A 14,625-nucleotide genomic window follows, 5' to 3' on the forward strand; every position below is an offset into this window, starting at 1 on the left:
GTGACCAGGTGGAGGGCAGCAGTGTGGGGCTGGGGAGGATTGTGGCAGATTTGATAAATGTACTGAACACTGGGTGTTGATGAGGGTACTGAACACTGGGTGTTGGGAAGGGTGAAGTTGATGTTGATGTTACACTGGCAGACAGAACCACTGTTCCTTAAGGTGTGAATCTGAACGCATACTTCACAGTCGGTGCACACGGGAGTCTTCACAAATGTCAGTCTTCACACCCCCCCACGACATCATCATAGGGAGTGTGCTCTGTGGAGAGTGTGCTCTGTGGAGTGTGCTCTGTGGAGAGTGCTCTGTGGAGTGTGCTCTGCGGAGAGTGCTCTGTGGAGAGTGCTCTGTGGAGTGTGCTCTGTGGAGAGTGCTCTGTGGAGAGTGCTCTGTGGAATGTGTGCTCTGTGGAGAGTGCTCTGTGGAGTGTGTGCTCTGTGGAGAGTGCTCTGTGGAGAGTGCTCTGTGGAGTGTGCTCTGTGGAGTGTATGCTCTGTGCAGAGTGCTCTGTGGAGAGTGTGCTCTGTGGAGAGTTTCTGTGGAGTGTGTGCTCTGTGGAGAGTGCTCTGTTGGGAGGGAGTGCTCTCTAAAGAGAGTGTGCTCTGTGGAGAGTGTGATGTTTTGGGAGAGTGCTCTGTGGAGACGTCTGGACTCTGGAGTCTGGATGACACACAGAGACAATGGTTGCCAGGAAACATGAGAGGAGCTGAGAGTGAGTGTAACTCAGACTGATACCCGAATGCAGAGAGAAGAGACATGGGGGGGTATAACCTACGTTAAACCTGTTAGCTGCATTACAGCAGCTTCGTGTGTGTGTGTTTGGGTGTGTGGAGTATTTATCTGCAGTAAGGTATTTATCTGCAGTAAGGTGGAGTATTTATTTGCAGTGAGGTGGAGTATTAATGTATTATATTAATGTATTAACACTTGTTTGCCAAAAGTAGTATTAAGATGGTCCAGACCTCTAATGTGTAGATACAGAGACACGGTCCTCCATTTTACCATAACCTCAGCATTACAGCAGGGACCCATTTACCCAGCCATGTCTCCTATAGCTGGGAGGAAGAGGACACACTGGTGTCGCAGTAGATGTGATCATGACTGAGATCCCAGCGGCCTGATTGGCAGAACAGTTATATCTCCAGACTTAGAGCAGGTCCCAGTTCAGTTACATGCTTGTGTGGGTTCACTGCTCCTGGGACGTATCTGTATCCGTATCCATAAGCAAAGCCACAATCCTGCTGGCATGACAAAGCGTGCGAAAAACACTTCTCTGGTTGCGCAGTACAGGAGGAGATGTGAAGACATTGTGTTCACTGGGAACTTTGCTTCCTGCATGGAGTCCCTGCTGGTGTGCCATTCTGTCTAGGTGTGAAGATATTTCAGACGTAGCTTCTACGTTCTTTTACCAGTCACTTATTTGTGTCTGTGTCTTCTTTTAGCATGTGTAAATCAGTCAGAACAGCTTAACCAAAACTTTAACTTTCAACAGCTAAGCATCAATAAGCATTTGTTTGTTTTAACAGATCTGAAAGGCCACAGTCCCCTTATTTTCCCATAAAGGCTCCTGACAGAGTTTGTGACATTGATGCCAAAGTATTTTCAAAACCTGCTCCATTTACATGAAGAAATGACAGAGAGCTGAGAGCCAGAGTTCTCTCCTTCTACTGTCCAGGACAGTCCAGCACAGTCCAGCACAGCACTGACTCCTCACCCTTCACTGTACCACTGACAAAAGGGTTCCTCAGTAGTCTGGACACTGTGGTTCATCAGTACCTGAGGTCAGGATGTCCTCCAGGCAGGGAGTCACAGGCTGTAGGGGAAGTGGTGCCTAGATGATTGACCTGGGTTACGTCTGTGTGTGAGAACATCCTTACGCACACACACCCGCACTCACACACACACACACACACACACACACACACACACACTCACACACACACACACGCACACACGCACGCACACACACACACACACACACACACACACACACACACACACACACACACACACACACACATTCTGTTCCTTATTGTCTATATTGTTATTATTGTGGTGTGTGTTGTCACCCAGAAGAGGATTGGCCCCCCTCTGAGTCTTGGTTCCTCTCAAGGTTTCTTCCTCATGCTCCAGGGAGTTTTTCCTCATCACTGTCACCCCTGGTTTGCTCACTGGGGGTTGGGACTCGGACATTTGTAAAGCTGCTTTGTGGCAGTGTCTGTTGTAAAAAGCGGCATATAAATAACTTTGACTTGACATTCATACACGCACACACACAAACACACACACACACACACACTGACAATAGCATCCCATCGCCAAGCCACAATTAACTAATGCTGGGTGGGTTACTGACACTGCGGGGGGGGGGGGGGGGGGGGGGTTACTGACTCTGGGGGGGTTACTGACGCTGGGTGCGTTACTGACTCTGGGGGGGTTACTGACGCTGGAGGGGGGGGTTACTGACGCTGGGTGGGTTACTGACTCTGGGGGGGTTACTGACTCTGGGGGGGTTAGTGACGCTGGGTGGGTTACTGACTCTGGGGGGGTTACTGACGCTGGAGGGGGGGTTACTGACGCTGGGTGGGTTACTGACTCTGGGGGGGTTACTGACGCTGGGTGGGTTACTGACGCTGGATGGGTTACTGACACTGGGTGGGTTACTGACGCTGGGTGGGTTACTGACTCTGGGGGGGTTACTGACGCTGGGTGGGTTACTGATTTTGGGGGGGTTACTGACTCTGGGGGCGTTACTGACGCTGGGTGGGTTACTGACTCTGGGGGGGTTAATGACGCTGGGTGGGTTACTGACTCTGGGGGGGTTACTGATGCTGGGTGGGTTACTGACTCTGGGGGGGTTACTGATGCTGGGTGGGTTACTGACTCTGGGAGGATTACTGACACTGGGTGGGTTACTGACTCTGGGGGCGTTACTGACGCTGGGTGGGTTACTGACTCTGGGGGGGTTACTGACTCTGGGGGGGTTAGTGACGCTGGGTGGGTTACTGACTCTGGGGGGGTTACTGACGCTGGAGGGGGGGTTACTGACGCTGGGTGGGTTACTGACTCTGGGGGGGTTACTGACGCTGGGTGGGTTACTGACGCTGGATGGGTTACTGACTCTGGGGGGGTTACTGACGCTGGGTGGGTTACTGACTCTGGGGGGGTTACTGACGCTGGGTGGGTTACTGATTTTGGGGGGGTTACTGACTCTGGGGGCGTTACTGACGCTGGGTGGGTTACTGACTCTGGGGGGGTTACTGACGCTGGGTGGGTTACTGACTCTGGGGGGGTTACTGATGCTGGGTGGGTTACTGACTCTGGGGGGGTTACTGATGCTGGGTGGGTTACTGACTCTGGGAGGATTACTGACACTGGGTGGGTTACTGACTCTGGGGGCGTTACTGACGCTGGGTGGGTTACTGACTCTGGGGGGGATTACTGACACTGGGTGGGTTACTGATGCTGGGTGGGTTACTGACTCTGGGGGGATTACTGACACTGGGTGGGTTACTGACTCTGGGGGGGGGTTACTGACGCTGGGTGGGTTACTAACTCTGGGGGCGTTACTGACGCTGGGTGGGTTACTGACTCTGGGGGCGTTACTGACGCTGGGTGGGTTACTGACTCTGGGGGGGGTTACTGACTCTGGGGGCGTTACTGACGCTGGGTGGGTTACTGACTCTGGGGGGGTTAATGACGCTGGGTGGGTTACTGACTCTGGGGGGGTTACTGATGCTGGGTGGGTTACTGACTCTGGGGGGGTTACTGACACTGGGTGGGTTACTGACTCTGGGAGGGTTACTGATGCTGGGTGGGTTACTGACTCTGGGGGGGTTACTGATGCTGGGTGGGTTACTGACTCTGGGAGGATTACTGACACTGGGTGGGTTACTGACTCTGGGGGCGTTACTGACGCTGGGTGGGTTACTGACTCTGGGAGGGATTACTGACACTGGGTGGGTTACTGACTCTGGGGGCGTTACTGACGCTGGGTGGGTTACTGACTCTGGGGGGGATTACTGACACTGGGTGGGTTACTGATGCTGGGTGGGTTACTGACTCTGGGGGGATTACTGACACTGGGTGGGTTACTGACTCTGGGGGGGGTTACTGACGCTGGGTGGGTTACTAACTCTGGGGGGGATTACTGACACTGGGTGGGTTACTGACTCTGGGGGCGTTACTGACGCTGGGTGGGTTACTGACTCTGGGGGGGATTACTGACACTGGGTGGGTTACTGATGCTGGGTGGGTTACTGACTCTGGGGGATTACTGACACTGGGTGGGTTACTGACTCTGGGGGGGGTTACTGACGCTGGGTGGGTTACTAACTCTGGGGGGATTACTGACACTGGGTGGGTTACTGACTCTGGGGGGGGTTACTGACGCTGGGTGGGTTACTAACTCTGGGGGGGATTACTGACGCTGGGTGGGTTACTGACTCTGGGGGGGATTACTGACACTGGGTGGGTTACTGACTCTGGGGGGGTTACTGACGCTGGAGGGGGGGGTTACTGACTCTGGGGGGGTTAGTGACGCTGGGTGGGTTACTGACTCTGGGGGGGTTACTGACGCTGGAGGGGGGGTTACTGACGCTGGGTGGGTTACTGACTCTGGGGGGGTTACTGACGCTGGGTGGGTTACTGACGCTGGATGGGTTACTGACTCTGGGGGGGTTACTGACGCTGGGTGGGTTACTGACTCTGGGGGGGTTACTGACGCTGGGTGGGTTACTGATTTTGGGGGGGTTACTGACTCTGGGGGCGTTACTGACGCTGGGTGGGTTACTGACTCTGGGGGGGTTAATGACGCTGGGTGGGTTACTGACTCTGGGGGGGTTACTGACGCTGGGTGGGTTACTGACTCTGGGGGGGTTACTGATGCTGGGTGGGTTACTGACTCTGGGAGGATTACTGACACTGGGTGGGTTACTGACTCTGGGGGCGTTACTGACGCTGGGTGGGTTACTGACTCTGGGGGGGATTACTGACACTGGGTGGGTTACTGATGCTGGGTGGGTTACTGACTCTGGGGGGATTACTGACACTGGGTGGGTTACTGACTCTGGGGGGGGTTACTGACGCTGGGTGGGTTACTAACTCTGGGGGCGTTACTGACGCTGGGTGGGTTACTGACTCTGGGGGCGTTACTGACGCTGGGGGGGTTACTGACTCTGGGGGGGGTTACTGACTCTGGGGGCGTTACTGACGCTGGGTGGGTTACTGACTCTGGGGGGGTTAATGACGCTGGGTGGGTTACTGACTCTGGGGGGGTTACTGATGCTGGGTGGGTTACTGACTCTGGGGGGGTTACTGACACTGGGTGGGTTACTGACTCTGGGAGGGTTACTGATGCTGGGTGGGTTACTGACTCTGGGGGGGTTACTGATGCTGGGTGGGTTACTGACTCTGGGAGGATTACTGACACTGGGTGGGTTACTGACTCTGGGGGCGTTACTGACGCTGGGTGGGTTACTGACTCTGGGAGGGATTACTGACACTGGGTGGGTTACTGACTCTGGGGGCGTTACTGACGCTGGGTGGGTTACTGACTCTGGGGGGGATTACTGACACTGGGTGGGTTACTGATGCTGGGTGGGTTACTGACTCTGGGGGGATTACTGACACTGGGTGGGTTACTGACTCTGGGGGGGGTTACTGACGCTGGGTGGGTTACTAACTCTGGGGGGGATTACTGACACTGGGTGGGTTACTGACTCTGGGGGCGTTACTGACGCTGGGTGGGTTACTGACTCTGGGGGGGATTACTGACACTGGGTGGGTTACTGATGCTGGGTGGGTTACTGACTCTGGGGGGATTACTGACACTGGGTGGGTTACTGACTCTGGGGGGGGTTACTGACGCTGGGTGGGTTACTAACTCTGGGGGGATTACTGACACTGGGTGGGTTACTGACTCTGGGGGGGATTACTGACGCTGGGTGGGTTACTAACTCTGGGGGGGATTACTGACGCTGGGTGGGTTACTGACTCTGGGGGGGATTACTGACACTGGGTGGGTTACTGACTCTGGGGGCGTTACTGACGCTGGGTGGGTTACTGACTCTGGGGGGATTACTGACACTGGGTGGGTTACTGATGCTGGGTGGGTTACTGACTCTGGGGGGATTACTGACACTGGGTGGGTTACTGACTCTGGGGGGGGTTACTGACGCTGGGTGGGTTACTAACTCTGGGGGGGATTACTGACACTGGGTGGGTTACTGACTCTGGGGGCGTTACTGACGCTGGGTGGGTTACTGACTCTGGGGGGGATTACTGACACTGGGTGGGTTACTGATGCTGGGTGGGTTACTGACTCTGGGGGGGTTACTGACACTGGGTGGGTTACTGACTCTGGGGGGGGTTACTGACGCTGGGTGGGTTACTAACTCTGGGGGGATTACTGACACTGGGTGGGTTACTGACTCTGGGGGGGGTTACTGACGCTGGGTGGGTTACTAACTCTGGGGGGGATTACTGACGCTGGGTGGGTTACTGACTCTGGGGGGGATTACTGACACTGGGTGGGTTACTGACTCTGGGGGCGTTACTGACGCTGGGTGGGTTACTGACTCTGGGGGGGATTACTGACACTGGGTGGGTTACTGATGCTGGGTGGGTTACTGACTCTGGGGGGATTACTGACACTGGGTGGGTTACTGACTCTGGGGGGGGTTACTGACGCTGGGTGGGTTACTGACTCTGGGGGCGTTACTGACGCTGGGTGGGTTACTGACTCTGGGGGCGTTACTGACGCTGGGTGGGTTACTGACTCTGGGTGGGTTACTGACGCTGGGTGGGTTACTGACTCTGGGGGCGTTACTGACGCTGGGTGGGTTACTGACTCTGGGTGGGTTACTGACGCTGGGTGGGTTACTGACTCTGGGGGCGTTACTGACGCTGGGTGGGTTACTGACTCTGGGGGCGTTACTGACGCTGGATGGGTTACTGACTCTGGGTGGGTTACTGACGCTGGGTGGGTTACTGACTCTGGGGGCGTTACTGACGCTGGGTGGGTTACTGACTCTGGGGGCGTTACTGACGCTGGGTGGGTTACTGACTCTGGGGGCGTTACTGACTCTGGGGGGGTTACTGACGCTGGGTGGGTTACTGACTCTGGGGGGGTTACTGACGCTGGGGGGGTTACTGACGCTGGGTGGGTTACTGACGCTGGGTGGGTTACTGACTCTGGGGGGGTTACTGACGCTGGGTGGGTTACTGACGCTGGGGGGGTTACTGACGCTGGGTGGGTTACTGACTCTGGGGGGGTTACTGACGCTGGGTGGGTTACTGACTCTGGGGGCGTTACTGACGCTGGGTGGGTTACTGACGCTGGGTGGGTTACTGACGCTGGGTGGGTTACTGACGCTGGGTGGGTTACTGACGCTGGGTGGGTTACTGACTCTGGGGGGGTTACTGACGCTGGGGGGGTTACTGATGCAGTGTCCTTTCCCTTTCTCCCTAACCAGTGTTAAAACAACCCTTCAGAAGAAGCTGTGCAGTGACTCTCTGGATCTCTCGGGCGTCCCCCTGTCAACACGGGACATCCGGCACGTGGCATACTACCTCCAGACCAGTGGTGGCTCTGTGATATCAGTGGATCTCAGCTTCACTGAGCTGCGTGATGAAGGTCTGCGCAGGCTACTTCCTCTCCTGGCTGCTCTGCCAAAGCTCACCACGCTGGCGCTCAACGGCAACCTCCTGACCAGCTCCACAGTGAAGGACCTCACAGAAGCTCTGAAATGCCCCAGGAACTTCCCTTGTCTGGCCTGGACCGACCTGGGCAACAATGTGGACATCTTCACCATGCCTCAGGTGTTATGACAGAAATATTCCCCACCTCTTAACGATCACAACAGCCTCGTGAATAGTAAGAGATCCCTGGGTAATCTGGGATCAGCACTAACCAACATCACCATAATCTAAGAGGAGAATGTTTACTGGGATTCATCACAATTTCATTATATTTGATTTATATTATACGTTTATATTTCATTTATATTTAATTGAATGCAGTGGTTGGTCATGGGTAATCCTTGGACATATTCTCCAAAACTAGGTATCAAAAATTCCTCATATTATTTACATGTATTTCGATAAGAAGACTTGATATGGATTTGATACGGATAATTAGCAAGTTCAGAATGAGATAAAGTGGACTGTAAAATCGCCATGAGAGTACATGTAGCAGGCTTTGATCCAGAGTGGAGTTGCATTCCTTTATTAAGAAAGGAGTAATCCAGAGATAATAATATCCACCTTTGTTCATGAACCACAGTGTTAATGTGTTGCTTTTTGCAAAACTGATCACAGAACAGTTCATTAGTGTGTCTAAAGAGGAAAACTGTAGTTGAATGTGAGCATATAGCCAGATTGACAGCAAAACCCTGAACTTAAACCTGGATTGATACATGCAGAGGGCCAGAGCTCACACACACACACACACACACACACATACAAACACACACACACACACACACACACACACACACAGACACACATACACACATGCATGCAAACACACACGCAAACACACATACACGCTAACACACAAACACACATACACACACGCAAACACACACATACACACACGCAAACACAAATACACACACACACGCACACACAAACACACACGCAAACACACACATACACACACACACACGCAAATACACGCACACACACGCAAACACACACACACACACACACACACACACACACATCCAAACACGCACACCCATTTCTACAATGTTTTACAATGTACAAATGTATTATAACTTTTTTATATATTTATATATATTTTTGTATACATGTCCTGAATTATTCTAAGATCCAATATTTCCTTCCTCAGATAAGCTCAGTGTTTTATATCCCTGTTCATGGTTTCTGCGCTGTGCTCTCTACAGCCCCTCCTGGTGGCACTGAGGAGACGCTGCAGTCTGAAGAGCAGTCTGCCCACCATCTACGAATACACCGAAGGCCAGCCCTACTGCTACCACATGGAGAGCTCCATCGACGAGCCCAGCCGCTACGAGGAAGAGGAGGAGGACGACGAAGAGGATGAGCTGGAGTTGGAGCAGTGGGGCCTCGGGGATCAAAAGGGCCGTGGGAGTGTGACGCTACACTACTGCGCGAGGTGAACAGGGCCCTGGCTGCAGCGCTGGTCCCACTGGGAGACACACAGAGACGTGGAGGCGGAGAGACACAGAGAGACAGGTGTCTTCTTCCAGCTGCTCCTGTTCACACTCTCACTGTTCACTGCTGTTCACCTCGGTGGCTTCATATCACCTTCCCACAGGTGGCGTCTGCCTAGCCCAGCTGCAGGGCGGAGCACACTGTGACTGACAAGTGCCAAGCCCCGCCCCTACCCACTGCTCAGACCATGCAGCCCTGCACAGACTGAGGGGTCACTGGAAGACACCTAAGGACGCCCAGCCACCCTCGCAAAGACACAGGAATGAAAAAACAGAAAAAGTGAAGTCCAATCAAAAACAAAGCAGAGTTTGTGAAAGCTGTTACACGTGTGGCTAGCAGAGAAGGTGGTGGTGTTTAGCTGAGGGGGCCGCGTGATGTGGGACGTCACCACCACAGCTGAGTGGCACTGTGTGCTCTGCTAAAAACGCATCATCTCACACAGCTCTCACAAAAAACCCATTGTCTCATGCAGCTCTCACAAAAAAAACATCGTCTCACATGGCTTTCACAATAAACACATCGTCTCACGTGGTTCTCACAAAAAACCGCTTTGTCTTATGTAAAACTTCTAGTTGGAGTTGTTTGTTCTCCCCCTTTCCAAAAGGTTCACGTGTGAATGTCCGTTAATCACTCAGCATGTATCTGAACATGGAAACACTACTCATACAAATAATAATACAGAAATCAGACAGATGCATAAAACACAACTACAGCACCCAGACACATAAAACACAGACACATAAAACACAGACTCATAAAACACAACTACAGCATCCAGACACATAAAACACAGACACTTAAAACACAGACTCATAAAACACAACTACAGCACACAGACACATAAAAACACACACACAAAACACAACTACAGCACACAGACACATAAAACACAATACCAACACACAGACACACAGTGCTGTTGTGATTGTAGACTCTCCAAAGATTAACACACACAAACACACTCCAATGATTAACACACACTCACACTCCAAAGTTTAACACACACTCACACACAGTAATAGAAAACCAGCCGTTCTGCAATTTCAAAGTAAGATTCCAGCTGAAGGATTGCGGTGGTCATACCTTCAGCAGGTTAAATCGTGTAGGAAGACACAGAAAAGGTCTAAGTGGTTAAACATGTTTATGATGATTGTCAAGCAATATATACTTACAGCTCAACAACTTCTGGAAGTTTTCAAAATTCTTGATCTACATAGTTAAAGTATTTGTGTATATTATTCAGGACTACATAAAGTACTGAATAATGAAAAGTGAACCTTTGAGAGAGTTTATAAAATTATAAAATTATAAAATTCACCTACCTTGACCTGTGGCCTACATTAGCATTAATAGACAGGGTCAAAACAGGAATGTTATTTGAACACAGACACTCCTGGTTGTGTGTTGAGTATTTAATGTGTCAGTGTTTAATGTGTTTAATTTGTATTTAACGTGTCAGTATTTAATGTGTCAGTATTTAATTTGTCAGTATTTAATGTGCTTTCTTGAAGTACATCTGCTAAATAGTCAGTGTGTTTTCTGCTCTCTAAATGAACTGTGTAAAGAATAATACTCTAATGGTAAGTGCAAAGTTTAGTGTTTGTTTAACACACTTACACATTTAAACTGTTCTGTGTGTCCACGTCTGCAACACAAGGCCTAGTTCATCTCTGACCACCTGGCTTTCTAAGACACACAAGACTTTTCTGCGTGGGTTCTGGTTGTCATGACAACCAAATGACCATTTCCTGTCTATCTCAAGCCTTTAAAGTGCTAAGGACTCACTTCAGCAGTAGTGTTTAGGGCAGTACTGTGCACCCAGTTTGTTGTACATTCATTCAATAACTAATGTTGAGAAGTGAAGCAGACTTTAATACTTCTAATTTACACTATATTTATTAGTTATACTGAAACATTCTAAACATTATTATTCGGAAACTGGATATGATGTGAATGGGAAGAGAATGTGGATGAGACACTCGTGTTGAAACTGGACCATATAGTCTCATGTCCTTTCACACAGTGCTGTGTGTGTGTGCAAAACAGTACTGTATAATGTCCCACTGTCTTAGTGTTCTGTCATCTAATACACAGTGAGAGGACAGAGAGTATTTGTGTAACATGGTTTAGACTCTCGGACTCTCTGAGACATCTGAGATTGCTTGTATTGAGTGTTACATGCATTAAGCCCTAAGCCCTAGATGACCTACACACAATATGCATTAGTATGTGCACTAGCACACTGACACACCCGAGTCATGTGACCACCTCAGCTGTCTTCTGTTGGCTCGTTCTTTTGGTATTAAAGGGATCAGGCGTGGGCTCTGAGGTCCAGCAGGCCAGTGTGTGGTGGTGTTATTTATGTGTGTGTTTGTGTAACCGAGCTCTATGTCTTACTGGTCTGTGTTACAACTGTGTGTATTATATAATACTTTATCAGACTGTTACACACCTCGAGTAATAAAACTGCTTACAGTTTTTCCGCTGTGGAGATTTTTCATTCCAAACGTGGCGAATGTTCTGTTTGTTTTTGAGTGTGTGTAACATTGCAGAGAGCGTATCCAGTGACGGACTGTGAGCCTGGTAGACCTGTCTTGTCTCTGTCCTCAGACGGGAGGAGACCTGTGTGGAGCCTATTAGACATGGAACACAAGTAGACTGAAGAATGATTACACACACGCACGCATACCCACACACACACACACACACACACACACACACACACGCATGCCCGCACACACACACACACACACACACACACAACTCTTCAAAGACCAACCAGAAAAATCACCATTTACCTTCTATAATATGCAGTGTGTGCCTTTGCTTAAAGGTAAAATATATATAAAATTCTATCAATTCTATCTACTGTCAACTGGTAATTTGGTCTTGGAAGGAAAGTCAAGAACAAATTTAAGGATGGAAGCTTTTATTTATGACATTTGTTAAACAAACACACAAACTCATTAAGTGCAGACACTGGTGTGTGCGTGTGTATGTGTGTGCGTGCGCGGCTGTGTGGGTATTTGAGATGCATGTATGCAGACCCTCAGCAGTTTGTATGCACTTATATAAACACAGCTAGAGGCTGAATCAGAGCCTCAGAGACCTTAGGCATCCGACCTGAGCTGGCTTGCTGCCAGACATCCGGAGCCATATCTTAGGATCTCACGCTGCTTTACATCACGATGAGAGATTTACAGTTTACTGGAGCCCTGGACCAGCGGCTCTGTTGGTCTGACCAAATAAAGGCATCACAACGGCCAACAGGGAGTCATGCTCACAAGGACTGGGATGTGTGGTCTGGCGTTTTTCTCTGATGAAGCTGTTTCACTTCTCTAGTCTGCCCCCTGCTGGCTGATAATGTGTATTTCAGAGGAAGCGTATTATCCCAGCGTTTTAACCATGAGGGACTGTGTAATGTACACTTCACTTTTGTTTAATGAACACTTGACAGTTGGACTTTAGAGATGGACAGAGAGGCGGGACACAGCTGGACCGAGAGGTGAAGGTTCAGCTGTAAGGCAGGCTGTTCCTACAGCGAGAGCCACACTGCACTTAAACGTCAAGAACACGCTGTCTGGATTTTCTGGAGTTCTGACCAAATCCTGAAGAACCACATTCCATCAAACTAGGAAGTGTGTTGATCTAACAGTCACTTTCCACCTCACATAACACACACAACACACACAAACTCAAGATGAAGTATGCAAAACCAATTAAATAACCTGTCTTACAGGAACAAACGGGACCACATGACGTTATGGTAAGAATATTACACCCAATTACCTTTATGATACACATCGCATTTCACACTGAATATCCAGGCAGAATTCCACCACGTTTGACTGACAGATATGACCATATGTCAGTCTTCATATAAATTCATCTAAATTCCAATATTTTCTGGGTACCTATATGCTGTTTATGCAAATTAATTTGAGATCTTGTGATTGGTTGAAAAATGAGTCAGATGTCAAAGGACAACACGACTCAGAAAGGGATTACTGTGAGGGAAGACTAAAGAAGAATTCTTCATTATACAGACCAACACATCACAAAGAGGACGTTCACACCCTGATTAATACAGCACATCACAAAAACTGGATGTCCACACCCTGATTAACACAGAAGGAACTTTCAAGTGTTTTACATGAGGACAGATCAACGTTGTGCTGTGTCGATGGGGAGTGAGTAGTAAGACTGAGTATCTGTGTGTCTAAATCATAACAACCATCTTAATGACTTGAATCAGTGTTTTCAGTGCTGGAGTTTGAAATCTCTGATAACTGCTTAGACTTTAAAGAATCAATCCAGAGATTCACTTCTCACACTATGAACTGTGAAGCATATGTATAGAAAATGAGGTTAAATACATAAAATGGGAACTGTAACATCCAGAAAATGCAAACATGTGTGTAGTGAGGAGATTCCTGCATCTCTGTCTGTGTGCAGGGCTGGATTAGGGTGCATCGGGGTAGTGTGCAGGGCTGGGTTAGGGTGTGCAAGCTCTTTATGAAACACTTTAACAAGCTTCAACAAGCTTTAAAAAGTCCTGATAATTAAAATGTATTAATAACTTAAAATGGATTATTAACATTTGTTTAAAACATTAATAAACTGGTTTTAAAATGTATTAAATCATTTATTAAAAGAATTGACAAATTACTAAAATAGACTGTCAAAATAAACTGGGTTTTTTTTAATATACATATGCAAAACTGAACATGTGTATAGAAGCAATTTGTGTTTATGTAAATATGAGTCTGTTCCGTTTCTTCCTATTGGCTCAACCTCTCTGCCTGTGCTTCCTATTGGCCAAACCTCTCCACCTGGGTTTCCTACTGCCCCAACCTCTCCACCTGTGCTTCCTACTGCCCCAACCTCTCCTCCTGGGTTTCCTATTGGCTCAACCTCTCCACCTGTGCTTCCTATTGGCTCAACCTCTCCGCCTGTGTTTTCTATTGGCTCAACTTCTCCTCCTGAGTTTCCTATTGGCCCAACCTCTCCACCTTGGTTTCCTATTGGCTCAACCTCTCCGCCTTGGTTTCCTATTGGCTCAATCTCTCCGCCTGTGTTTCCTATTGGCTCAACCTCTCAGCTGCGGCGTTTACTGTAAGCTTTAAAAGTCCGTGCAGAACTGAGCTGGCATGTTTTTGCTCTTAATTCCCAACATTGTACCTTTGTGCACAGGCTTATATATTCAAAAGTGGCTAATTAGTAAATTACTGCGTAAGGACTCAAAGGTAACTAAGAAAATCTTACTGTGAGTATCCCACAAATACAGTTCAACTGGTGTCCAGAAGATTGCAACAGCACCAAAAGATCTGAAAACTGGAATTTTAATGTTTTGTGGTCCAGAGTTTTTGACTGAAGTAACAAGTGTGTCATCATTCCCCTCGACAATAAAAAAGCAGTACAAGCTTG

At 49.2% G+C, this 14,625-nt stretch overlaps 1 protein-coding gene across 1 annotated transcript in view; it reads left to right on the forward strand.

The window, feature by feature from the left end:
• Positions 1-9,938, forward strand: part of lrrc75ba (leucine rich repeat containing 75Ba) — a 22,293-nt gene extending 12,355 nt beyond the window's left edge. The window contains exons 4-5 of the mRNA XM_035535999.1: positions 7,476-7,821; positions 8,910-9,938. Of these exons, the coding sequence (XP_035391892.1) occupies positions 7,476-7,821; positions 8,910-9,143 (580 nt within the window). The 3' untranslated portion in view covers positions 9,144-9,938. The remainder of the gene's footprint in view (positions 1-7,475; positions 7,822-8,909) is intronic.
• The last annotated feature ends 4,687 nt before the right edge of the window (positions 9,939-14,625 follow it).

Source organism: Electrophorus electricus, chromosome 18 (genome assembly GCF_013358815.1).
Source record: "Electrophorus electricus isolate fEleEle1 chromosome 18, fEleEle1.pri, whole genome shotgun sequence".
In the NCBI taxonomy this organism is placed as follows: Eukaryota; Metazoa; Chordata; class Actinopteri; order Gymnotiformes; family Gymnotidae; genus Electrophorus; species Electrophorus electricus.